The sequence below is a fragment of the Corvus kubaryi genome, unplaced genomic scaffold (genome assembly GCF_017639235.1).
Source record: "Corvus kubaryi isolate FWS band 111438036 unplaced genomic scaffold, C.kubaryi_AGA036_p1.0 66, whole genome shotgun sequence".
Taxonomy (NCBI): Eukaryota; Metazoa; Chordata; class Aves; order Passeriformes; family Corvidae; genus Corvus; species Corvus kubaryi.
In genome coordinates, this window is record NW_024582054.1 from 34,345,213 (window position 1) to 34,370,267 (window position 25,055).

Here is a 25,055-nt window from a genome sequence, read left to right on the forward strand (position 1 = left end):
TGCCAGGGCCTCCCCACCCTCACAGCCAGGAATTCCCAATTCCCAATCTCCCATCCATCCCTGCCTCTGGCACTGGGAAGCCATTCCCTGTGTCCTGTCTCTCCATCCCTTGTCCCCAGTCCCTCTCCAGCTCTCCTGGAGCCCCTTTAGGCCCTGCAAGGGGCTCGGAGCTCTCCCTGGAGCCTTCTCTTCTCCAGGTGAACACCCCCAGCTCTCCCAGCCTGGCTCCAGAGCAGAGGGGCTCCAGCCTTTGGAGCATCTCTGTGGCCTCCTCTGGGCTTGCTCCAGCAGCTCCACATCCTTCTGATGTTGGAGAGCCCAGAGCTGGAGGCAGCTCTGCAGGTGGGGTCTCTCACAAAAGCAGAGTAGAGGGGAATAATCCCCTTCCTCAACCTCCTGCCCACCCTGCTGGGCATGAGCCCATGCTGTGTTTGGCTTTCTGGCAACGCCAGCCACAGGGAGCTTGCCCACTCCCACCTGCTCCATGTGAACCAGCACAGGAGTGAACACACTTGTCCTCAGCTACTGTTTGCCCACACTTGTGATGCCAACAAGCTGCTGGAATGAACCTGACTCTGGAGCCACAGCCCTGTGCTGCTCTTTGGAAGACATGGCACAGCAGTCAAGGAACAACTGATTAAACTGGAAATGTGGTGGTCACCAGAGGGCCAAAATTTGGCAGGATAGGTGGGGAACTGAGCCCCAGACTGTATCTGCAAGAGGAGATTTTGGGAGGGTGCTGATCATTTCTGCACTCTGGCTCACAGCAGTCAGGGAAAGCCAGTGGCCATCCAGCTTCGTTGGATTCACAGGAGCCAGCAGGATCTGCTCTTCATTCTTGACAGCAGGAAGAATGTTCAAAAATGAACCAATTTTCAGTTCCAGGCATCTGAGCTGTACCAAAGCCATGTGTTGTTGTGCTCCCATTGATATGCTGATACTTAATTCCTGAGTGCCTCCTCCAATACTCTGTGACTGCCTCCCATTGGCCTCTTCCCTATGTTTACAGCATCAGAAGGAAACATATAATTTTGGCTCTCTGAAGTGCTGGCTCTCTCACGTGGCACACAGCTGAATCCTGCCCACCCCTGCTGGGCCCTGCGACCACGAGGAGCTCACTCAGCTTTGCAGAAGCTCCATTAGGATTTTTATAAATAATCCCTGAGACTGCACGTGCCTGTTGCTGCTTCAGTGCAGCAGAGAAGAGACAGGTGTTGTGAGGAGGGATTTCTTACGCTGGATACTCTCAGAGGGGTTCAGATAGGTTGAAAGAGAATAAAAGAAAAGCAGCTGGGAAATGGATAGGGGAGGGGAAAAAAAAGAGGATGGAAAAGGAAATTTGTTCATTTGAAAGTCTAATTAAACTGAGATGGGCTCAGGTCCTGTTTTCCTCATTCTCTTTGAAAATTGCTGCTAAGGTCAAGCTTGTACTGCCCCATTTACTGGCATCTTCTCCTTTTCTCTTGCCATTATGGCACGTGGTATCCCAGTGAAAGAGAAGTGGAGAGGTTTGATGCTGTGCTGTGCCAGAGGGATGGTCTGCATGAAGTACCGAGGCCTTCTCCTGCATTATTTCCTATGATCCCAAGTCAAGGGGATGATCTTTTTTCCAGAGAGTGACTCAGCATTTGCTCATTTTCATCCATCCCTTCTCTCCACCGATTCATCCTTCCTTTATTTTCCCTGTTGCAAACAGCCCTTCTTAGGAAGCATCTTTACATTCTTGGTGCTGAATGGTCATGGACTGGAAGGATTCTTGAGGAAAAACGATGCTAAATGGGGGAAAGGCAGAAAGAGAAAATACCCTGCAGAGGGAGAGCTCAGCCAGTGGTTCAACAGCGGGAGATACAGCGCTGGAAAGGCCTCAGAAATTTGGACAAAACCTGGATTTAAATCCATCCTGCATTCCGCTGGCAGGAGCTGTTTCATAATTTACCTTGATTTCAGTGTCCCACTTACCCAGGCAGCATTTCCAGTTGCTTTTCATATCCCCGGCCCTTCGCAAACAGAAACCGGGTGCGTTGTGCAACGCTTATGTAAGAGGTGCCAAAGAGACACTGCCAAGGCTCTGCTCTTGCTCAGGTGCCACCACGGACTCGCTGGGACTTGCTGCTGAGGGAATCACTGCCATCCACAGGAGTTTTCCTTGGACAAGGCGCTGCCTGAGCCCCCAGGTGACACATCTGTTCTTGCAGTGGTTATCCGAGGTTCCGGGGTGTGTTGGCTTCCTCCCCGCAGTTTTTATTGTCACTTTGGCCTTCTTGGGCTTTGCTCTTTCACTGCTTCTGCTAAATTGCATGGGAAAGTCAAAGGGATCAAGATGTCAAATGTGTCTGAAGAGCATTGCAAGGGGATGTCTCCCTGGTGCTTACACTCTCTGGCAGGGATTCCTCATCACTGCTTTAAATTTCTATACCCTTATTCTAGGGTTAAGAGGCCTCAATTCCTTGGAAATACCAAAAAGGGATAAAACAGAATCAGCTTTTTCCTTGGTCCTGAAGCTACAACCTTCCTAACATCTTTCTGTTGTTGGGTTTTTTTCCTTACTGAAATATTTTAAGTGAAGCAGATCTTTGTTGCTTAGGAAATCCTGCTATTCCTGCAGTTCCCATTTCTCACCCCGAATTGTGCTATGACCGCCTACATTTACATGGGCTTTGCAGCCAAAGGAATTAGCTTTGCTGCTTCTGTAAACACGATGGCACACTAGGACTGCACAGAGGTATTTCACTGTGGAGGAGACAGAATTCCAGCAGTTAATTAAATCACTTGTTTAATCAATCAGAGTGGAGGTTCTTCCTTCTGGAAGATGCTCTGTAAACTGAAGGAGCTACTTAAGAATAAAAAAACCACGGACATAAAGAACCATCAGCTCAGGCCTGGTTTTACCTCAGTGGCTGCCTTTGCACTATCTGACTGTGATCCTCTTATTTCTCTTCGTTAGGAAAAGTTTCTTCCCCCAGAGGGTGCTGGGCACTGCCCAGGCTCCCCAGGGAATGGGCACGGGGCCCCGAGGCTGCCAGAGCTCCAGGAGCGTTTGGGCAGCGCTGCCAGGGATGCACGGGACAGGGGAGAACTGTTGGGGTGTCTGTGCAGGGCCAGGAGCTGAACTGGATCATCCTCAGGGTAATTCCATGATTCTACAATTTAGAGGTCAGCAAGATCTCTCCTAAGCCAAACTTCCCATTTATTTCCGATACTGTTTTTAATTTGTTCCCTCCCCCCTGCACCGGCAGGCAGATGGACACTATTGAAAACATCCTTCCTCACCAGCCTCTTTTTCTGTTTGCAACGTGGCTTTAGTGAGCCCAAGCCAAAATCTGTGCGTGCCAAGTTTGTTTCTAGGATTTCCCCCTGAAGATACACCTCAGCCAGGAAAAGGCTTCCAGCTCCTCTAGGCAGAACCAACCGAATCCACCTGCCTGGATGATTCAGCAAGATCCTTGCAAAATGTTCCAGCCAGGTTTGTGCACCTGGGAACGGGGGAAGCAGCCGGGTTTCCAGGCGCTGCTCTGAATTTCCCTTTTTAATGCTGTTTTTCATGGAATGGCCACATTTTCCTGCATCCTTGTGCTGAGCAGTTGCTGTGTGGTCTCACCTCTGCCCTCCGGTGCGTGCACGTGGGAGGGAAGGGCATCCAGCTGGTTTCCTTCCTTTGAATGCAAAGAGCACAATCAGCTGCAAAGTCTCCTGAGATGCATCTACGTAAACGGGGTGACACAAATATAATGTATAGCCACAGCGCCCCTCTTCCTTCCGTGAAAAACAAATCCTGGCACACGGGGCTGAGCTGGGTCTTGTTTAATTCTCCTGCTCCTGCAAGGCACACAAGGCTCCTGAAAAGGCTTTGCTCTCCCATTGGTGTCTTTTCTCTCTTCCCAAAGCATCTCAGCTGGATGAGATCCTCAGTCTACAGCAGACTGATGCTTCCCTGAGCAAGTGTAACTCCCAAGCTGGAGATAAGAAACATCCAACAGGCCTGGATGTCTCCTCCTTCTCTTGCCCTTGGCTGTGTTCTCTCCATCCATTTTGCCAGGACTTCTCCCTCTTTCTGCTCTTTATTTTTTCCAGGCATTTTTTGTACCTGTCATCACGTGCCCACATCTGCTGCCATCCCAGCTGTCCCCAAAGGGCCATTCCAGCAGCAAGAAACCATTCAGGATCCCACAAAACCTGCCCTATTCCTCCTATTCTGAATTCTGATAGCAGAGCAGGTGAAGCAGCATTGACAGCCCTGAAAGCTGCCAAAGTGATGGCAAGAAGCTTTAGGAGGTTCAGCATCCTGAACTGGACTCAGGGCTGGAAGCTGCCCACAGAAAGCCTGGGAATGGCTCCACTGCAGGCCCTTCACTTGTGGCCGTGGGTGAAGCAACAGTGTGTGTGCCATCAGAGAGGAAAACCAGCCTGAAAAACACAAACGACAAACTTAAAAAAAAAAAAAAAAAAATCAAATCATAGGGAAGGTGCTGCAGCAGTTTTGAATGCATTCCATGTGGGATTGTTCGACTGTGTAAAATTAAAGATATTTTAGCAGTCAGATAAAGAACTAGGGCTGAAGTATTTTCTCTTCATGCTGCTGTTTCATACTTCAGTGTCCTATTTGCCAATGAACATGCATCCACAGGCACAGCACATTCCACTGCTTTTAAAACCACCTTTATTATCTCATTCAGTTAGAAATCTCTACAGCTCTGCATCCACTGTTACCTGGTGAATCTCAGAGTCTCGTTAAAATAACCTTGGCTGTTCTTCCTCCTCAGACTACAACACAAACAGATCACATTCTCCAAATCCACTAATGCCTTATGTAAAACCACTTAACATTCCTTTTAAGGCTGGGACCCATTCAGATGGAAGATGCTGCATAAAAGCACATTCCTAAACAAGCTTGACCAGAAAAGCAACATGGTCTGGGGTGGAAAATGCACTGGGAGTCGGTGTGGGCTCAAGAGTACGGGCCTGGCAGGGCACAGGGTCCATGTCTTGAACTGAAAACTTTGCACAACTTCTTAGAATCATTAATTAAATCATTAACATTGGAAAAGCCCTCTAAGACCATTGAGCCCAACCCTTAACCCGGCACTGCCATGATCACCACTGCCTCATGTCCCCAAGTGCCGCATCCACACTGCTCTTAAAACCCTCCAGGGACGGTGACTCCACCACTGCCCTGGGCAAACAATGCCTGACCACCCTTTCCCTGAAGAAATTTTCCCTAATATCCAACCTCGACCTCCCCTGGCACAACTTCAGGCAGTTTCCTCCATTTTCCTGCATTTTCCTAATCATGAAATGGTAACAGTAGTACAGTCCCAGTGCTGCTTTTATCTATGTACACCTCCCAGTTGTGCTTCCAGCAGGGACTGAGACCCAGCTGGGAAAGGTGGATTAAAGCTCAGCACATGAGATGGGCTCTGAGAGGTCACTCTTCACCACTGGCAAGATGGGATGAGAAGCTGCACCTCCAGGTGGGAAGTGAAACTTAACCCAGCAAGGACTAAATACAGGAGCTTTTGCAGTAAACTGTAGCCCCTTGGATCTAAGGGATATTCTAGGAGTCCAAGTCTTAATGCACCATCTGCCACTGGAAAATGAAATGTCCTTTTTGCTGTGCTGTCATCTGATGGCTTGTCAGGAGCAGCAGAGTGAAAAGCAGTGTCTGAACCCTCAGCTGAGGAAGGGAAAAGAAAAAGGACACAAACAGCTCCCTATCAGGAGCACAGGAAGCTGATTTATGAGGGGAGAGGTAATTGCTTTGTTAAAAATCACTTGAGGAAATACAGCTCTCTAAAGGGTAAATAGTTCCTTACTTGTTGGGGGTTCAGGAAAACTTAGGTATTTATGTTGGAAAGGACATCCAGGATGCAGAAGGCTTGGAGACTACAAGGGGAAACTAAATGGGAATCTCGCCCTGAGCTCCCCTCTTTTGGGGAGGTGGGGCAGGTTACGTTTTGCAGCCCAAACGAGCCCATAAATAAATCCCAATAAACCCAAAGGCCACTATGCAATTCCCAGGAGTCTGCACACGTTGCCTTTGAGTTTAACCTAAAGCACCACAGATCCTAATGAATTCTGCTAGAGAGCCTGTGGTTTGAAGGAAAAGCTTATGCAACCCACACCACTCTGTCAGGTACTACATGTGGGATTTCTAAATGTAAGAGCAAGTTCAAAGCCCAGGCTCCATTTTAAACTGAGGATCAGTGCCTGGCTATGTTGGCATTAGAATACATTGGACCTGCTTGGGCTGTGTGGCTGCCAGAGAGGCAGAATCTGCTCTGAAATAACCAATCCTGGACACCAAAGACTCGTACATCTGGCATCCATTTGATTTTTTTCTACCTAACTTCTGCAGACGTATTTCCTGCACTGAGTATGTGGTGGTTTTTACACCTAGAAAATCACACCTCCTTTCAGGCCTTAATGACTCTCCGTGCAGTGAGTGCTACTTCGAATTCCAGCATTCCTCTGCTCCCTATCCCCACTTTTGGGCTTCTTAAGTTGTTTAGCATTGATTTCAGAGACCATAGGTGAGCTTTGCCCAGAATTTCAGCTGCTTCTCTGAAAATAATTGGGAAAGGCAGCTATAAATGCTTTCCACTTTGCAGTTTCACAGAAGCTTCTTTTGACTGAGGGAACCCAGGGAGACAAGTCCCAACAAGTCCGAGGTAATTCTGGTGTGACTTTCATTGCACTGGCTGCCCACAAAGCTGAATGCCATGGTACCTGATTAGCCCATGAGAAGGATTACACGACGTGGCTGCAAGGCTGCAATCCGGATCAGTCCTACATCCTCCTTCCTCCTCCTTTTCCTCCACATCTCGAGCCTCTCTGGAAGCATCCCAGCCTCTGGTGTGAAAGATGGAAAGCTTGGCCTGGTGTTTGGTACAAGCATATGTGTGGCTATAAATACATATAATATATAGGTGGTGTAGCCAAACTGGGGCCTTTCTTCCTGCCTCAAACAGAGGGGTACAGGCTAAAAGTCCTGCCTGTCCCCACACGTGTACTTCCTCAATGAAGACCTGTTGGAGCAGGGTCAGAAGAGGCACAAAGATGCTCCAAGGGCTGGAGCCCCTCTGCTCCAGGCTGAGGGAGCTGGGGATGTTCAGCTGGAGAAAAGGCGGCTTCAGGGAGACCTCAGAGCCCCTTCCAGGGCCTAAAGGGCGTCCAAGAGAGCTGGAGAGGGGCTTGGGACAAGGGTCTGCAGTGACAGGACAAGAGGGAATGGCTTTAAGCTGAAAAAGGGTAGATTTAGGTTGGATGGGCTATTGGGAAGGAATTCTTGGCCGTGAGGGTGAGGCCCCAGCACAGGGTGCCCAGAGAAGCTGTGGCTGCCCCTGGATCCCTGAAAGCGTCCAAGGCCAGGTTGGATGGGGTTTGAAGCAACCTGGTCCAGCGGAAGGTGTCCCTGCCCAAGGCAGAGGCTCGGCACTGGATGAGTTTTAGGGTCCCTCCCAACCCAAACCACTCTGAGATTCCATGAGCCCCGGACGTGGCGGCCACAGGGTCGCGGGCAGGGCAGCGCCCGGTAACAGCCCCACGGCAGCGGCTCCCCGGAGCGAGGCCGGCAGGAGCAGAGCGGGGCCGAGCCTGAAGCGGAGCGGGCGGGGAGCGGGGCCGAGCCGGGAGCGAGGCCGAGCCGGGAGCGGAGCCGAGCCGAGAGCGGAGCGGGGCCGGCGTTGGCCGCGCCGGGGCGCTGCGGCGGCGCGGAGGCGCTGCCGGCCCGTCCCGTCCCGACCCGAGCGACACCCGGCTTGGCTCGGCCGCGGAAGGAGAACGAGAAGGAGGAGGAGAAGGAGGAGGAGGAGGAAAAGGAGGAGGAAAAGGAGGAGGCGGCGGCGGTGCTCCCCCTCCCCGGCGGGACAAAGGGCTGCGGCGCGCAGGTAGGAGCCGGCTCGGCCTGGCCGCCCCGGCGGACGGGCCGCAGCGCCGGCGGCACCGCAGCTCCCTCCCCGCCCGGCCCCGCTCCCCGTCCGCTCCGGCGCTTCCTGGTTGCCCCGGGGAGCCCCGGGAGCCGCGGAGGGCGCGGCTGCCCGCCCGCCTTTGTCTGGGCCGCCTGGAGCCCCCCTGAGCCGCCGTTGCCGCCGCAGGAGCCATGGGCCGGGGGCCGCCGCGTTAGGAGCATCCCGGGGCCGGCGGGGACGCGGCGCTGGACATGGAGCCGGCGGCGCGGGCCAGCGGGGATATCCTGAGGCGGAACCCGCAGCAGGACTACGAGCTGATCCAGCGGGTGGGGAGCGGCACCTACGGCGACGTGTACAAGGTGAGCGGCGGGGGGGGCCGCCTCTGGCAAAGCCGGAGGATTCCTACTTGTGTGAGAAAGGATTGACTGTGAGCGAGGTGAGGCCCTGGCACAGGGTGCCCAGAGAAGCTGTGGCTACCCCTGGATCACTGGAAGTGTCCAAGGCCAGGTTGGATGGGGCTTGGAGCAACCTGGGATAGTGGAAGGTGTCCCTGCCCATGGCAGGGGGTTTGACTGAATGATCTTGAAGGTCCCTTCCAACCCAAACCAGTCTGGGATTCTGTGCTTGCAGCACCAGAGAAGAGTCTCTCTTAACCGCCGCCCCTTCTTGGAGGTTTGAATTGGTGAATATCGCGGGCGATACTTCCCACGTTACTGCCCAAGGAGGTAGAGGATATCTCTTGGCTATACCTGTTTGCAGAACGCATCCAGTTAAAGCACCTGATTAAAAGGGTGCCACTTTATCCTCGAGGTTAATAATAGCCCGTGAAAGGCAGAAGCAGATTAGAGCTCTTCAGAAGCTGGAACAGAGCTCCAGTACGAGGTAGAGTTAGTGCAGCACATCAAGTAGATGCTCTTGGAATGGTGCATACAAAAAGTGACCTTGACCATGACAGGGAATTGGAGCTGAGTGATTTTTTAGGTTCCTTCCAAGCCAAACCATTCTGGGATTCTGTAATTCCGTCCTGGTGTGCACATCGCCAGAACCACGGGCATGGGGGGCAGGAGGTGCAGGCAGTGGTGTGTTCTCATAGGAGCTCTGTCCACAAACATCAGGGATGTTCCTCATACCTCAGGGATGCTCAGCAGCTTTTAGGTCTGGGTGGATTGTAAAGAAAGCCTTAAAGGTTTCAACCTGTGCTTGGCAATGTGCGTGTTCAGCTGCATGGAGAGGGAGGCTGTGTGATGTTCTCCTTTGTAGTGCTGTTGAGTGTGTTTAAAATAGACCTGACACAGCCAAGTGTGCAAGGGAGGGTGTGTTACTGTGCCACATGAAAGGCAGCAGTAATTGCTTCTGCTGGGGGAGGGCTCTTTGCTAATGCTCAAATTGAAATTTTATAGATGGATCCTGTTCCCACCACCCCTTTGAAATGGTTACTTGTGACCTCAGGGAGTTATTTCTAAAAGTTTTTGTGGTGCGTATTTACCTTCCTCTTTTATTTTTTTTTTTTCTCCTACAGTGTTGTGCACAGATCAGTGAACTTCTTTCCTAGGGATTCTAGCAGTAATCCTTTAAAAGAACATTTCAGCTGTCATAAATCTGGAACTCAGCATACCTTGAGCTGCTTTGTTTGTGTGTGCTTGCCCAGTGCAGGGCAGCATGACAAGAAATAACCAGGCAGCACGACAAGAAATAACTAGTTGTATTGCAGGGAAATGTTTTTGTGTCATCTCTTTGTGGAAAAAGAAATATTCTGCTTCTCATTATCCTGGTAATTAGTGGAGAGCTGTGCTGACATGTCATCCAGCTTCCGGTTCCGGAGCTGGGTTGGATGCATGGCTCTGCTCCGTGCCATGTAAACACATCCATCCCCTTTAAACAAAAAACCCACAACCCTCTGCCCCCCCCTCCACTCTGGGCTATGAAGAATGTGCCTTCCACTCCTGAAACGGTTTCAGATAAGGAATAAACCCAAACTTTCTCCTCGTGCAGCCTGGTAAATTTAAATCAAAGTTTTTGGCAGCCGTTTCAGACGTTGTTAGGAGTCTGAAACAAGTATAAAGTTAATGAGTTTAGAGTAGTTTGAGAGGCTGCATTTGTTTCTAGGTCATTGGTTTGCTCTTTGTTTTTGTAAAGGCCTGCAACAGGGAGGAACTCTATCAAGGGAATACTGAATCAGATGGCACTGCCTCTTATGACAAATATGCACAGCAAACTTATTTTTTAAAGTCATTGATGTTATGATAATCTTAAAAGGTAAACCTTTTTTTTCTTGAAAGGACTTAACATATAAACATTGTACTTTCATTTTTCTTAGTCCCTGGTAAGTCTCAGTGCAGATGGCACACCTTGTACTCGTTGAGGGCTGTTGGAAGTGTTTATAAAATGCATTTATTAGTGAATATCCAAGTGTTTCTATGTTGCAGAGCTCAGGAAAGGTTTGCTGGAGAGTGCTCTTAAATTAAAATGGAATTTTCCCCTCACCTCTTCAAGTGGTTTCTCTGCTCCTTCACTAATAATGAGTCACCAGCGTCTCCAGCACGGTTGTTTTTGGGATGTCTAAGCCAGGCAGCCTCTCTGATTGTGGGACATCTGCCTCTTCCTCAGATGCTTTTTGGTGGTGGTGGTTAATGCTTCAAATTCTTCTTGGGGCATTTGGTAGCTTTTAGAGTAAATTGGCTCTTTTTTGGATGGTGAAGGCAGAGGTTAAGCAAATATTTCTCTTCACTATTAGGTTACAGAAGAATATTTAAGGCTTTTCCAAAATTCTCCTGCCCACTTTGCTTTTCATTGCTACCATGAAGGCTTAACACAGAGATGTGTTTTCTTACTGTTTGTGGGGTTTATTTCTCTTGTCTGTCACATGGCACACAAATGGCTGATTGTAGGATTGCTCCTAAGTGCTGGGTTGTTGATGTTGTTTTAATATCTTTTTTTCCCCAAAATGCATTTCAGGGCTGGGGAGAAACCATCTGTAAATAAACTCTTGTCTATTCACAGCCTGTGTAAATAGATCCAAGTTTGGGTTCAGCAGTCTTGGAAGTAATTTCCATTACAATCCTAACTTGTTAGTTGTCTCATCTGTGGTGGGAAAGCTTTTTTCTTTTTAATAGAGGATATTAATATCAAACCAGTTCTGATCCATTGGAATAATTTATCCCTTACAGCATTGCACCAAGGTATCTTGAATTACTGACTTGTGAAAGAGGCTGTAATAACAAAGATGAGAACTGGAACTTAATAATATGCTGATTAAAAACCAGTCTTTTTTTGTCCCTACTCTCTCACAAATCTACTCTGGCTTTCCTGGAAAGGTCTTCCCACTGTGGTTATAAAAATGAACATCTCGAAGCAGTGTTTAAAAATGACATAAATTTGTTCTGTTTGCACTCTGAATTGCTTCTGTTTCCTGCTGAAATAGATGTTGTGTGTGTGTGGTTAATGGAGAAACACCATTTGACTGGAGTCTTGGAGCAGAAAATTTTAAAAAGCTGCTGGAGACTGTAAATGGATTTTAACCTCCAGCACTAGGAAGTGGCTGGTCAGATCCCATCCCAGGTAAATTCCCAGTGTGGTTAGATGTTTCCCAGGATGGGTTTTCACACCAGCATGACCTGTGAGTGAACCTGCAGCTTTTCAGTAGGGCTTTGTAGTCCTGATTTGTTTGAGGCTGGTTTGATAACAAGGTCACGCCATCAGCTGTATAAGCACGCGTTTCTGCAGTCCGTGGTATTTTCTGGAGGTACTTGGAATAGCGTAAGACTGGCCTGTTTTGCTTAACTTGTGGAATTTGGTTGCATCAGGACATCCAGTCATTTAGTTGTGTGTAGTTGAGGATCTTGGTGTCCTCAAGGGACTTTGGAAAACAAGAGTTGTATTTGGGGGATAATTTGTTGCTGCTCGTCCTTCCTGAAATTTCCTGTGTGGATTTTTTTATTGGAGTATTTCTTAATGGCTCTGAATAAGTTTGGTGGGGAGATTATGGGGAAATGTTCAAGTGTCCAAGGCCAGGTTGGAGGGGTCTTGGAGCAACCTGGGCTAGTGGAAGGTGTCCCTGTGCATGGCAGCGGGGTGGAATGGGATGAGCTTTAAGGTCCCTTCCCATCCTAACCATTCACAGGGCTTGGCTTTTTGTGTTTTTCATTCCAAGTGCCCCAAACAGAGTTTTAACTGATCCTTGGTTCTGCAGAGGGGAACAAAAGGGTGGTTGATGTAAATGGATGTAAATTCATCCTTGTTGAATGCTGTTGTTTGGCAGCTGAGCTGGAAGGCCATGGATGTGCCGGGCCCAGCACTGGGCCGGCCGCTCCCGCGGGATGAATAGCGGGATGTCTGTCCTCCCCGATGATCAAACATGACCTTGTGCAGCAATTCTAAAGCTGGCTTGTTTGGGGTTTTCCAAGCAGGATTGTGAGCAGTGCCACAGTGGCTTTCTTTAAAAGTAAGCACAAGGGACAAGGAATGTACCAAATTAATGGCAGAAACTGCCTGTAAACAAGAGAGGCATTTTTATTGAATATCATGAAAATTTCATTCTTTCTGGAGTCACCTGCTCAGTCTCTCTTCTCTTGAGATTATTATCATTATTTTTTAATCTCCTTCACCAAATAAAGGCATTAACTTAGAAGAAACCTCCAGTGTTTTGCCACTGATTGCTGCTGGAAAATAGTGAGCAGTGAAATTGGATTGTGGCACACACAGACTCTGCTCAAATTCAATTTAAACAACAAAAAGATTTGTTTTACTTTCTTTGTGGTTTTTTTTTTTTTTTTAAGGTTGCCATGAAAGTGTGACTCTGTCCAGTTTGAATCAGGCTTCAACCCTGCTTGTGTGGTCACTGCCTTGTTCTCAGAGCTCTGGATTATAATTCCTGGTGCAGCCAAAGGCTGTTGAGAACCTGTATTCGATGCTTAGAAAATAATTCTCAATGTCATTTTAATCTCTCAGATAATGAAAGTTTATCAGTTAAAGTGTTTTACTGCTTAAGTCAACAGGTTAAGAACAGAGTATTAAAGGTTTTTTTTGATACCAGAGAAGAGTTATGGCTGTGACAGCTTTTAATCACATATTCCCAACTTTATACAAATATGTTTTGGCAGCTGCAGACCAATTGGGTTTGGCCATCCCTGACTCAGCACTTCTGTCCCTGGTGAATATAGGTTGCTTCCACGTATAAATGACCATAAAACATCTGTCATGTTGGGGGATTCCACTCTTCCTCTGCAAATCAAAGCCTTCTGGTCAGCAGTGTTTGCTATAGCCGTGCCTGAACTCCGTGTGCTCTTTTTTCCATGTGAAGGGTGTTTGGAATGACATCAAACCAGTGCTCTTGAGTTTTTTCTTATTGCTGTGGAGTTCCTCTTCTGGGAAATGGCACACTTTTGTTTTAGGATGCAGTCAGTAGGATTTCTCTTTTGAGAGCTAAGATGCACAGTAGCTTGTTGACACCCTCTGTGAGGATATTCAGGAGTGGAAGGTGAAACCTTTGCATTTCCATTTGTAATGTTTGTAACAGCTTTTTTTATTAAGGATTTGGTTTTTGATGTGGAATGTTCCAAGCTGCTTGGCATTAAATATTACATCCTGTCACTCATGTTTCTCTTTACCAGGAACTGTAGTGACAGGACAAGGAGTAATGGGCTCAAAGTGAAAGAAGGGAAATTTAGGTTAGATATATGGAAAGAATTCTTGGCTGGGAGGGAGCTGAGGCCCTGGCACAGGTTTCCCAGAGAAGCTGTGGCTGCCCCTGGATCCCTGGAAGTGTCCAAGGCCAGGTTGGACATTGGGGCTTGGAGCAACCTGGGATAGCAGAAGGTGGCAGGGATGGAACTGGATGATCTGTAATGTCCCTTCCAACCCAAACCATTCTGGAATTCTGTGGTTTCTGTTAATGGGAAGTTACATGGTGGGAGTAGTGTTTCCCCTATGGTTATTTCTCCCTGTCTCTTACTTTGAGGAGCAGGCAGTCTCCAAAATCTTTAAAATAAGGTCTAATTTCTTCTCAATGTGAGATATTCATTAAGAGGAAGCAAACAGTGCAAGTCACACACCACCCACCCCTCAACAACAGAGACCTGAGAGGGAAGAACAGATCAAAGATCAGAACATTTGCCTGCCAGGATCTGCTTCCTTTCTCTCCAGAAGATGCAACGGTCATTTTCATTGCCAACATTAGGATAACTTGGAAAGCATCCAGGATTTCTGGGATGAGTGGCTGAGCCCCAGTTCTGTCAGAGAGGTGCGTGGTAGAAGCTCACAGATCATCCCTGTCAGAGGGAGCAGCTCTTCCTGTCAGCAAGGCCGTGACGGAGTTTGGCAGCGCGTTCCGCTGACACCAGCAACTGTCCGTCCTCATTCCAGCTGGAAAAACAACCTTCCCTGCTACCTTTAGCTGTGTTTGGCACCTGCTGCTTGCTTAGAGCTGGGAGTGAAGAGGAGAGGCAGCATCAGCCCAAAGTGTTTCCAGTTCAGAGTGATGCAAAACAGGTACATCTCCATATTCATGAAGTTGTTCTTCAGCTCAAGGCAATCTCAATGCCTTGTGGTTGAGATTGCCAAGGCTTTTCACAAGGAGATGGAGTGATAAGATGAAGGGGAATAGCTTCACACTGACAGAGGTCAGGGTTAGATGGGATATTGGGATTAAATTCTTGGCTGGGAGGGTGGGGAGGCCCTGGCACAGGATGCCCAGAGAAGCTGTGGCTGCCCCTAGATCCCTGGAAGTGTCCAAGGTCAGGTTGGATGGGGCTTGGAGCCACCTGGGATAGTGGAAGGTGTCCCTACCCATGGCAGGGAATGGAATGAGTTGGGTGTTAAATTCCCTTCCAACCCAAACCATTACGGGATTCTGTGACTTCCTCACACTTTGCCGTTTCATTAGGTTTTTGGATTTTAAATTTTCCAAAGAAGAATTCTGTCCCAGTTTCTGAAGGATTCTTAGCAGTAAGAGCACTGAGCAAGGTTTGGTGGACACAGCAGCCTTTGATTTCGGGAGTTATGCTGGTCCCAGATCCGTTCTGGATTTCCAATAAAAAATCACATATGGGGGCTGGATAAACTCTTCCTTTCTAGGTGGACAAAAAATTGTGAGTTTGGCACATAGAGGTTTCTGTTCTGCTCTTCAGCTTTCTAAATTCTTTCACCCAGGTGTTGGAGTGATTCATTTCATCCAGCACAGTGGATATTGTCAGCAGTGTCCTCCTCAGCCAAAGCTTACCTTTTTCCATGATGGATGGAAAACACTGTGTGGAGAAGCTGCAGCTTGACTGTATCTCAGGAGCTTGAGTGAAAGAGCACATGAGAGGATGAGCAACAGAATTGCTTCCAGGATTGTCCTCTTCCAGTACTTTCACCTAGTCCCTTATCCTATGTGTTGCTCTGTGTATTTCTACTGACTTCTGTTCTTCTAAAGATAGTAAAAAGATCACACAAATGTAGTCAGGGATACCCTCAGAACATCCCAGTCCTGGTGTCCAAAACTGCTGCATTATTGATCCTTCAAAATGGCATCTTTAATGCCAGATTTGATATCTTGGCACGTTGGAATTACTCCTCCCCCAAGTGTATTTTTGTGTCTTCTGCATGAATATAGTGTCTGGGAGGTTCATGTTTTCATAGAGATGAGGAAGATTTGGCTGGAGAAAGAATGTCTGAAAAAAGAAAACTGAATGAACCATATTTTCAGCTCAGTGTGAAAAAGCTGGATTTGTAGGGGGTTTGAAATGTGAATTTTGAGACATTCCAGAAAGGCAAGTGCTGCTTCTCTTCAGAGTGAAGAGGTTATTGCAGAGGGACTCTGTTATCTTATTGATAAGAAATCATTCCTAAGGGGATCTTTTTAAGTAGTTTTGTCTTGTGCAGCATTAAAGGCATAACTTCTTCTCACAGTTGAGGGGATGGTCCACCCCAAAAAGCTGTATTTTTGTCCTGTTCTCAGCTCTGTGTGTGATTCTTTGCTGATCATTGCTGTTGAAACAATAAAGAATTGAGTTATGTTTGCCTTAACTTGCTGTTTGACATACAGACAGCGCAAGATCGGAGTTGAGTTATAAACATCAGGCTCCCAAAGATATTTGGGGGATTTAGTCATTAATCCCGTGGGAAGATATGTGGTAAAGTCTCTTGTAGAGGCACAGAGATGCAAACATGGTAGGTAGAAAGAGTAAAAGGGGGAGCCATACCATCTTCTATGGGTGTATTTTCTTTTGATAAAACTAAAAGAATTAAGATTTGACAGGAAGCAGTGCCTGATGGGTGCTCATTGCTCTCAGTGATGGAAGAGCTTCAGGTATTTGTGTTTTATTTATGAGGCCTTGGGAAACAACAGCAGCTGAAATTTGGAAGCATTTGGTCTACAGTGAGTAAAGGGAGAGTATTTGATGTGTCCCTTGTAGATATTCACAGCCGAGACCCCAGAGAGTCCCCAGATGAGCAGTTTCTGATGAAACCATTTCGTTTTCTCAGGCATGTGTGTGATTAAATTTAAAGTACTGGTTGAGCTCTGATCCTCTGATTCTTGGTTAATTACGAAGAGGCAGGAATAACTTCTGGATTAACACAGAGCCTTCTAAACTTTGCCAAACAATTCCTGTCCTGAGAGTCTTGTTTTTAAATGTGGCTCACAGTATCAAACAGGACAAAGGGATTCCTGAGGATGGATAAGGAGATCTTGATTTTTTGGTTTCATGATCCATCAAGCAGCTGCCTGTTCAGGGCACATGAATGTGGATTTTTCCTTTTTCTCATTCCGTGGGTGTTGAGGTTTGTGTAAATCCTGCATTGGGATGTCTTGACTGTGCTGGCTCGAGGCAGCTCCAGCAGGGATGGAGGAGGAGGACAGGCTGTGGCTCTGCTCCATGAAAGCATTATATGAAATTCCCCATCCCTGGAAGTGTTCAAGGCCAGGTTGGACGGAGCTTGGAGCAACCTTGTAGTGGAAGTGTCCCTGCTCACAGCAGTGGGGTGGAACGAGGTGGTGGTCAAGGTCCCTTCCAACCCAAACCATTCCATGATTTTAGAAGGAACTTTCCCTGCGTGCTTTGTTGTGCTTCCTCGAGCAGAGCCGAGGGATAGTTTTGGGAACAGGGAAGCAGCCAGGCTGCACAGAGTCTCTACCACGGTTTCCTCTGGCTCTCTCAAGCACATTCCTTAGTGGTGTCTGGCTGGGGAAGGCTGGTCCATGGAAAATGCACACAGCTGCTGGAGGGAGAGCATTATGTTCGTTGGAGATGGGAGCAGTGGGAGAGCCGAGGGTCCGGCCTGGGATGGAGGGATGGGCCCTCCCCAGGGATCAAGCAAAGGTGAATTAAAAACCCTATAGAAACAGGATCAAGAAACTAGAGTATAAATAGACAAGAGGAATGAGGCAAGATGGAAAATGTTCTCAAGTGTGTTAAAATTTAAAAATACTTCTTTTAAAATTCCACTTAAATCATCAGGCCCAATTTACCAGAATATTCTAATTATGTAATAAGATATATTACTTGAGAGCACGGTTTTGGTTCATCTTTCAAAGTAAAGTGAGGAAGTCACTGGCCAAGTGCTTGAAATCAGGGGACCGAAGTGAAACTGGAGCTCGATCACTGTAGGTGAAATTGTAGAAAAAAGATTCTTATTTTCAAGTGACATCTTGGCAAAGTCTTGTTTTCAGGTGGCATCATTTACATGAGTTAATCAGTTAAAATTAAGAAAACAATAATAAAATAAATCAGACCAGTTTTTTTCCTCTGTTCTGGCTAAAAATAAAGTGTGAGAGGATGAGATAACTTGCACGATTTTCAGTTATCCTCTGTAATGAAATGGCAGCATATTTCCTCTTTACTTCATCAGCAGAAGTGCAAAACCTGTTTTATCTGTAACTTTTTTCATGTACCAGCACATTTAGAACTTCGATTTTTCCTCACTAAAAAACCTACTGAAATGTCATTTCTGTTTATTCCAACAGAATTCCAGGTTCTGATTTTGAATTTTCTCCTGAATTAGAAATATTGCTGGTCGCTGTTTTATCACCATAAAATGAAGACTGTAAATGAATGCTGGGGTTTATTTTAGTAGAAACAGCTGTCCTGGTATCAGAAAGAAGCATCAAATCTTGCCCATCTCCCACCCCAAGAAGGTGACAATTGATGCAGTCCAGATGCAAACCAAAGCTTAATTGTAGAGCAGAAAAAGAATCTTCCAGCTTCTATTTTTAGCTAATTTCCCTTTAACTTCTTCAATTATACAACTTCTTTATTCATTCTTTCTGTTCTGGTCACTGTTTTATTTAACAATAACAACAATAAAGAGCAAAACACTGACCTGTTTTCTTCATCAAAGCAAATTTATGGCTTGTTCCTTTTAATTTTGTAATTGTGAGTTCATCTCTGAGGAGCTGAAATTTTAAGGAGGTGATTACTGAACAGCTTTGTTGGAGGTAGATTTTTCTCCTTAAATCTACATTTTCCACCTGAATCTCTCTAGAGTCTATCAGGTAAATTGTGATAAGGAAAAGGAGTTGATACAGATTTTTGCCTTTGGTTTGCAGGGTTTCATATAACACTTGCAATCTCAAAATTCCATTTTTTTCCCTTTAAAATGCCAGTGGTGGCTCCTCAGTTTTGCCTTTCTGAAGAGACACATCTCACTGTGTTAGCTTACAAAGCAGTAAAAAATACCTTTTTCTTTGGTAAGGAAGTAAATGCTGGTCTTAAATTCCTTAGTTTTTAATTATAAAAAATCAATCCATTGCCTTTTCCTTCAGAAATTTGTTTTTTCTCTGCCTGGAAAACCAGATTTTTTTTTTTCCCTTTTTTTTTTTCTTTTTTTTTTCTTTTTTTTTTTGTCAGTGAAAAGAAGACACATAGATATTTTCTTTCAAATATTTTGTTTGTCACATCTCTTAGTTCTTTCATCTCTAAGGAATAAATAAATTCCCCCGCAGCTGATGAAATACATAATCTCTTAATGTTACTTGGGTTTGTACTCCATAATACTGTGAGGGGTTTTTTTTCTGTCATGGTCTATGCATTCAACATAGGAATACAATAAAATTATTTTACATTCATTCTCCCTATCTTCTGGTGAATAAACCCTTTTAAAATCCATCTTGGTTCATAGTTTAATGTATTTGAAGGTATATTTTCTTTTTTCTCTCTCTTTTCTTTTCCCTATTTTATATTCTGGCCTGTAAATCTGTTGAGCATCTGTTCATTTTTAAGTATATCAGCAGCTCCATGGGCATTCTTTGATTTTCATGATCTTATGTTCAAAAATGTTTATTATTCCCCAGGAAAGCAAGCTATTTCGAGTAGCTTTTCAAACCACTGTAATGCACACAGTTGTGACTTGAAAAGGTTCTTTTCTGCTTTGGTTTTTGCTCCAGCTGAGTCAAAATTGGGGCCTTTTTTAATTTATTTTTTTTTCTCATGTGGTATTTGTTTGTATCTTTTGTGCTGCATTAGTTGCTAAACAGTATTTCTGTGGTCAGGGTCTGTTTCTAGCTTTAGCTTTCCAGTTTTACAAGGATGATGCCAAATATTTTGTAAAAGATGATCTGCCAAGAAAATTTCCGAGGAGAATAACCAACCTCTGCTTGGAAGCACATAGCTGACTTCTTCTGTTATTTTTTCCCCCTAAATAAATGTTAGGATGTGCATTGATCTTTGCTTCGTTATTGTTATCTTTATTGCCACACTTCTTTGTCCTTCAATAATTATCACCAGGGACGAGAATTAAATGTTTTAGTGGCTACTGAGACCTGCAAAATCCCTTTGCTGATAGAAATCCTCAGTCTGGTTTTCTGGAGAATAAAGGGAGTTGGCCTCGCATCATTAATGAGCTGTTAATCCCTTATTGCTTGAGTTAATTGGCCTTGAGTAAGAAAGTGTCAGAAGTCTCTGAGTGAAAGGTAGGTTCTCCTGCTCCCAATATTCTCTGACAGAGATAAACTATCTGAATTTCACCAATTGCCAGCAAGAGTAAATACATTTAAGCCTTATTTGCATTATAGCTGTGATCAGGAGTGCCAGTCTGGATCTGGGATTCAGGTTTTAATGTGGAATTTATTTAAATCCTGGGTCTTCTGCATATTCTGGGTTCTGTCCTTTTGACAGGGGAAGCTGGAAGTGCTGTAAATGTGGAAATAAGGAGTGACAGCTGGGAATTTTTCATCCTGCCTTGTGCTGCTGCATGTTCTGAGGGATGAGAACTGGCAGTCTCCATCTGGAGATCACCAACAAAATCAATATTTGTCCTTGTACAATATTCAGCTCAGAGATCCAACGTGATGGCTCTGATGCCACTACAGAATAAACTAAAATTAGCATGTAAATCTTCATTTTGGGTTTATCCCAAAAAGTAATGACTGCTGGTTGTAAGAGATGATTGTCTTTTAGTGTCTTGAATCTATAAAGTCTCTGTTTGGGAAATAGTTTCTGAAAGCCTCTGTGCCTTCCACTATAAAGGAGCCTGGTACTGCTCTCCATCTCCAAAAACCCAGCTGGAAGACTGCAGGGGGAACAATTACCTCGGGGTCTTTTCTGCTTCCTAAAAGCCACACAGCCCTGAAAATTAGGAATGGTGTTCGGGTGACTTTTTCCAGCATTAGAGAGTAGCTAGACATCTGCCACAGATGTGAGCAAACCTCCAGTGAGGAGTGGAGTGTCCCAGGGGGAGGGACAGCTGGAGCACCACTCCGTGAGGAAAGACTGAGAGATTTGGGATTGTTCAACCTGGAGAAGGGAAGGCTCTGGGATGACCTAATTGTGGCCTTCCAGTGCCTGAAGGAGCCAAAAAATACGGAGAGAGACTTTGGGCAAAGGCCTAGAATGACAGGACAAGGGGAAATGGCTCCCACTGCCAGAGGGCAGGGATGGATGGGAGATTGGGAAGGAATTCCTGGCTGGAAGGGTGGGGAGGCCCTGGCACAGGGTGCCCAGAGCAGCTGGGGCTGCCCCTGGATCCCTGGCAGTGCCCAAGGCCAGGCTGGACATTGGGGCTTGGAGCAGCCTGGGACAGTGGAAGGTGTCCCTGCCATGGCAGGGGTGGCACTGATCAGTCTTTAGAGGTCCCTTCCATCCCAAACCATTCTGGGATTTTGAGATTCTGTGACAGTTGTTTCTGATTTCTGGCACAAATCAGCCTATCCAGTAAGTTTGGCATTAACATTTGCCAGAGTTGTCCTACTTCTTTTGGGGTTTTTTTTAAGCTTTCCTCCTTTGTTCCTCTTACATTTTTAATCCACCCCCAGACCTTCAGCATTTGTTACAGAGACGCTCTCAGCACCAGGCAGGAGGGTCTTACCCAGTCTCATACTCTCTCTAGGTTTTCTTGGGATGGGGCTGTGGGGAATTTTGGCTTGGTTTTGCTTATTTTGTCTTACACAAAAGAGGGATAGAACCCCCCCAAACCAAGAACTGCACCTGGGTGGGTTTGGTTCAGGCACCATCTAGGAGGTAGAATCCATGGATTGTGTGCCATTGCTAGGAGTCTTCTGAGGGTGCTTTAGGGTGTGCTGGTCCTGGGAGAGGAACCAACACTCTCTCTACTCACTCCAAAACTGGAAAGCAGTAGTGGGAGCTGGGCAGAGGAGCTCTGCAGCCACACTGGGGCCTGCATAGTGATTCTTCCCCTTGACACCATCCTGACACCAAGGTATGGATCTGCTCTGAGCAGGTCTGGCTTGGCTCTGTCCTCTCTGCTTGGCTTAACCTGCAGATTTCTAAGGATTTTTTTAGTTTCGGAGAGTTTGGCTTCTTTTACAAAATGTTTTCCTAATGTACAGCACTGCGGTGTCCTCCTGTGTAGGATGGCAACTTCAGGCTCACACAGTGAAGATTAACTCCTGTTGCCGTTAATTTCTGAGTAGTTTTCTGGGTTTAACTGACATTTTAGGAATCCTCAGCTCTGTAGTTGCGGTGTTAAACTGACTTGGCAAAGAGGTGGCTTTTGAGAAGAACAAACATCTCCTTTCCAGTCATTAAGAATATATTGGTGATACTTGTTTCATCTGCCTGATAGTTTTCCAGCTCTAGTTATAAAGCGTTTTTAAAATCTGTTAAATTTAGGTAAATCACAAGAGTAAGCAAAATTGTCTCATTAAATATAATAAACACTAGGAACATTTATTTTCAATTCTGCATTAAGACATAATTCAAATTCTGTTACAGTCCAGCACATCACCATCCACCAAGAATTCCCTGTTTTCATGGTTTTAGGGCAGCCCAGCTAAGAACCATTTCTTGTGGTCACTTCAGTTGAGTGAGAGCTCTTAACAGTGGTAGATATGAATTCAGAGATGTAGAAAGGTGAATTCAAGGGTCTGTCTGATGGTGCTGTGAGATGTGGAAAGAAAAACGCAGCCTAATGGGAGTTTCTGAACCACACAGAGCAGGTTAAGAGTTATAAAGTGTAAGAGGTCAGAAACTGGAAAGCAGAGGAGCTTCTGTTTCAGTCACAGGGCAGGAGGTCAGGTACCTTTTGAAGGGATATTCAGTAACTGGGGACAAGCAGGCAGCACTTGAGACAGCAGAATGTCGTGGCCACTGGTGAGTGAAGCTTGGCAAGGGCTGAATAAGCTGGGGAGGGATGGGACGGCTGCCACAGGAGCTGCAATTATGATTCAATTAAATGAAGACACGCTCCAACAAACAGCTCCTGTGCTGAATGGGGCTGTTGATCCAGGGCTGAAGATGAGACAGTGACGCTGGGGAGAGGAGAGGATTTCACCATGGAAGTTGAAAATACTAATTTGGAGCCTGTGAGAGGGATATTGCTGCATGAATCTTCCCTTTCTCTTCCTCTGTGGTTAGGAGAAAGTGGCTGGAAAAGGACACTGAGCACAGATTCAAATGTCCAAGATTCCCCCATTTTTGACCATCTCACGTGGCTCAGTACCATGGACCCCCTGGGCTGGAACTGTTTGGCTTGCACTCTTGAAAACAAATAAAATACAAGTGCAGAGTGCATAACTGGTTCTGAAACCAGTTTTCTGTGTTATTTCTGGTCATTGGCTACAGAAAATGTCCTACCCAGAGTGTTTTTTCTCAGGTGTGGTGTTGGGTGTGCGGTGGGAAGCGTCACACACAGGGATTGCCACGGGTCTCACCTCGGGTTCCATTGTCCCACAGCAGCTGTTTGGGAAGAAAGTCAAGTCTTAATGGGAAAACCCAATGATTTTTTGTGTGTAATACTACAAAACTCTCCCAACTCCCCCAAAATAGTCCTACTAACAGTGCTGTCACTTTAGTGGGGTGGGTGTGCACGGTCACTACAGCAACTCAAGGGGATATTAAAAAAAAGCCCCAGAGGATGAGTATTTGTGTTTTGTTTTATTTTGAAAACAGATTCCATGTGATGTTCTGCAGTGTTAGTATTCAGCTGCTAAAATACTCTGGAAGAGCTGTGCTCAGTGGGATGCTGTCACTCATCCTCTGTCAGGCTGTGGGACAGCTGAAGAGGTGACCAAAAGGCTGCTGCCAAACTCTTCTTTCTCAAGAAATACACTCTGTAAATGACATTGAGCAAAATAAAATTTGGCTGTGGTTCACCTCATTCAAATATATCCTTGTTCTGATCCCATTCTTGTGTGGGTAACGTTGGAGCTTTGCAATCCTTCTGCCAAAATCCTGTCGTTTTAGTTTCCATTCTATAGGGAACATGATTTTCAGGTTTGAGTCTCATTAAATAAAATTAGGATCAATATTAATAAAGGGCAAAAGCTCTGTCTTCCTCTTGGAGAAAGTCTTACAGCAAATGTCCTGGGAATTTGGGATCTACTTCTGTCATGTGGAACTGGGCCACGTTGTTGATGGAGATGTGGACACCAGCATGGAGTCTTTCAGCCTTTAGAGTCAAATGAATTCTTAGGAGACTTCCTTACATATCAAATGGATCAAGGCCAGAAGAATTAAAGACAATAAGACATCTAACAAATTTTATCTTCCTTAAAACTGAAATATCAGATTGCAGAAGAGATCATCTAAGTTCTTTATATATATGTTATCTTTATGTGATAAATGTGTATAAATGATGATTTCCTTTGTCAGTAATAGCTCATGAGGTACTGAACAGGTCTGGATTGCTTGGCTCCCCTGGCCTCTGGCTGCTTTTAGCTAATTTTAAATTGAGACTTGAAATATTGAGGAAATTTCAAGGGATGAGGAGGAGGCAGATATTTTGCTGTTGGACTCGGCAAATGTAAATAACATGAGTAGAAGAACTGTAATTTCTTAGCCTGTAGTTCCCCCTCTGCAGTGCAGAAGTACGTGAATAAGACAGACTGATAGATCATTAACTAATTTTTCACATCAGGGACTTATATTTTTGTCAAATACCATTTCTAGTCAAATTTCAGGTTTGATTCACAAACCCAGTGATGTTGATGTGGTGCCTTCCTGTCTGTGACTTCCTTGATAACTGCACAGTTCTTTTTAAAAACAACCAGAACGATTCAAACTGCAGTCACTCGTGGGAAATGAGGATTTATTTAACTAACACATCCCAAAGTGATCTGAGGAATCCTGATCTGACAGTTTTCGTATCTAGGTGTGTATACGGAGAACCAGTTTTTAGCCCTCGCCTTCTTGCATTTTTAATGAGAGCAGTAATTCATTATCGATGGAGTGTTCAGCTGACAGGTGGGAAAGGGGAAGGTGGAGCTCTGTGTACCTGTGCAAAGCTGCTGCAAGCCAAGAGGAGGGAACAAAAGCCTCTGGGGTGACATTTGTGCGTGGGTGACGTCTCTAGGGAAGCATTTTGGGTGATTTGCTGTGTGCTCGCAATGCCAATGTCTAGACTGGAGATCTAAAACCATTCCTTATCTGTGAACATGCACACCAGGCTTTTGAGGGTCAGGGAATACTTGGGATTTTGGCTTTGGTTCTGGCAATGACAGGAGTTAATGATCACGTGTGGTCTGGGTGTCATCAACTCAGGAATGTGTCTGGTGGAAGATTAAAGCTGTGGGACCAGAAAACACAGTGGCTCAGACAACTTGATGTGTTTAGGTCATAAATATCAACCCAGTGGGAACTTTTCTGTTCCAGCAGGCAAAGTTTGATGATTGAAACCCAAAATAGTCCATGTCCAAGCTATAGATTTCTATATAAGAGCTTTATGGTGATACTGGAAAGCAGCAGGACACGATTTAGTTGGGATTGTGTCGTGTGTGAG

The 25,055-nt window shown here is 45.8% G+C and overlaps 1 protein-coding gene across 3 annotated transcripts in view; it reads left to right on the forward strand.

The window, feature by feature from the left end:
• Positions 1–7,819: 7,819 nt before the first annotated feature.
• Positions 7,820–25,055, forward strand: part of MAP4K5 (mitogen-activated protein kinase kinase kinase kinase 5) — a 55,188-nt gene continuing 37,952 nt past the window's right edge. For 2 of the 3 annotated variants that reach the window (XM_042048461.1, XM_042048463.1), the window contains exon 1: positions 7,957–8,263. In XM_042048461.1, coding sequence (XP_041904395.1) covers positions 8,156–8,263 — 108 coding nt within the window. In that variant the 5' untranslated portion in view covers positions 7,957–8,155. Of the gene's footprint in view, positions 7,884–7,956; positions 8,264–25,055 lie in introns of those variants that run through there. The other variant, XM_042048462.1, reaches the window with a different exon arrangement.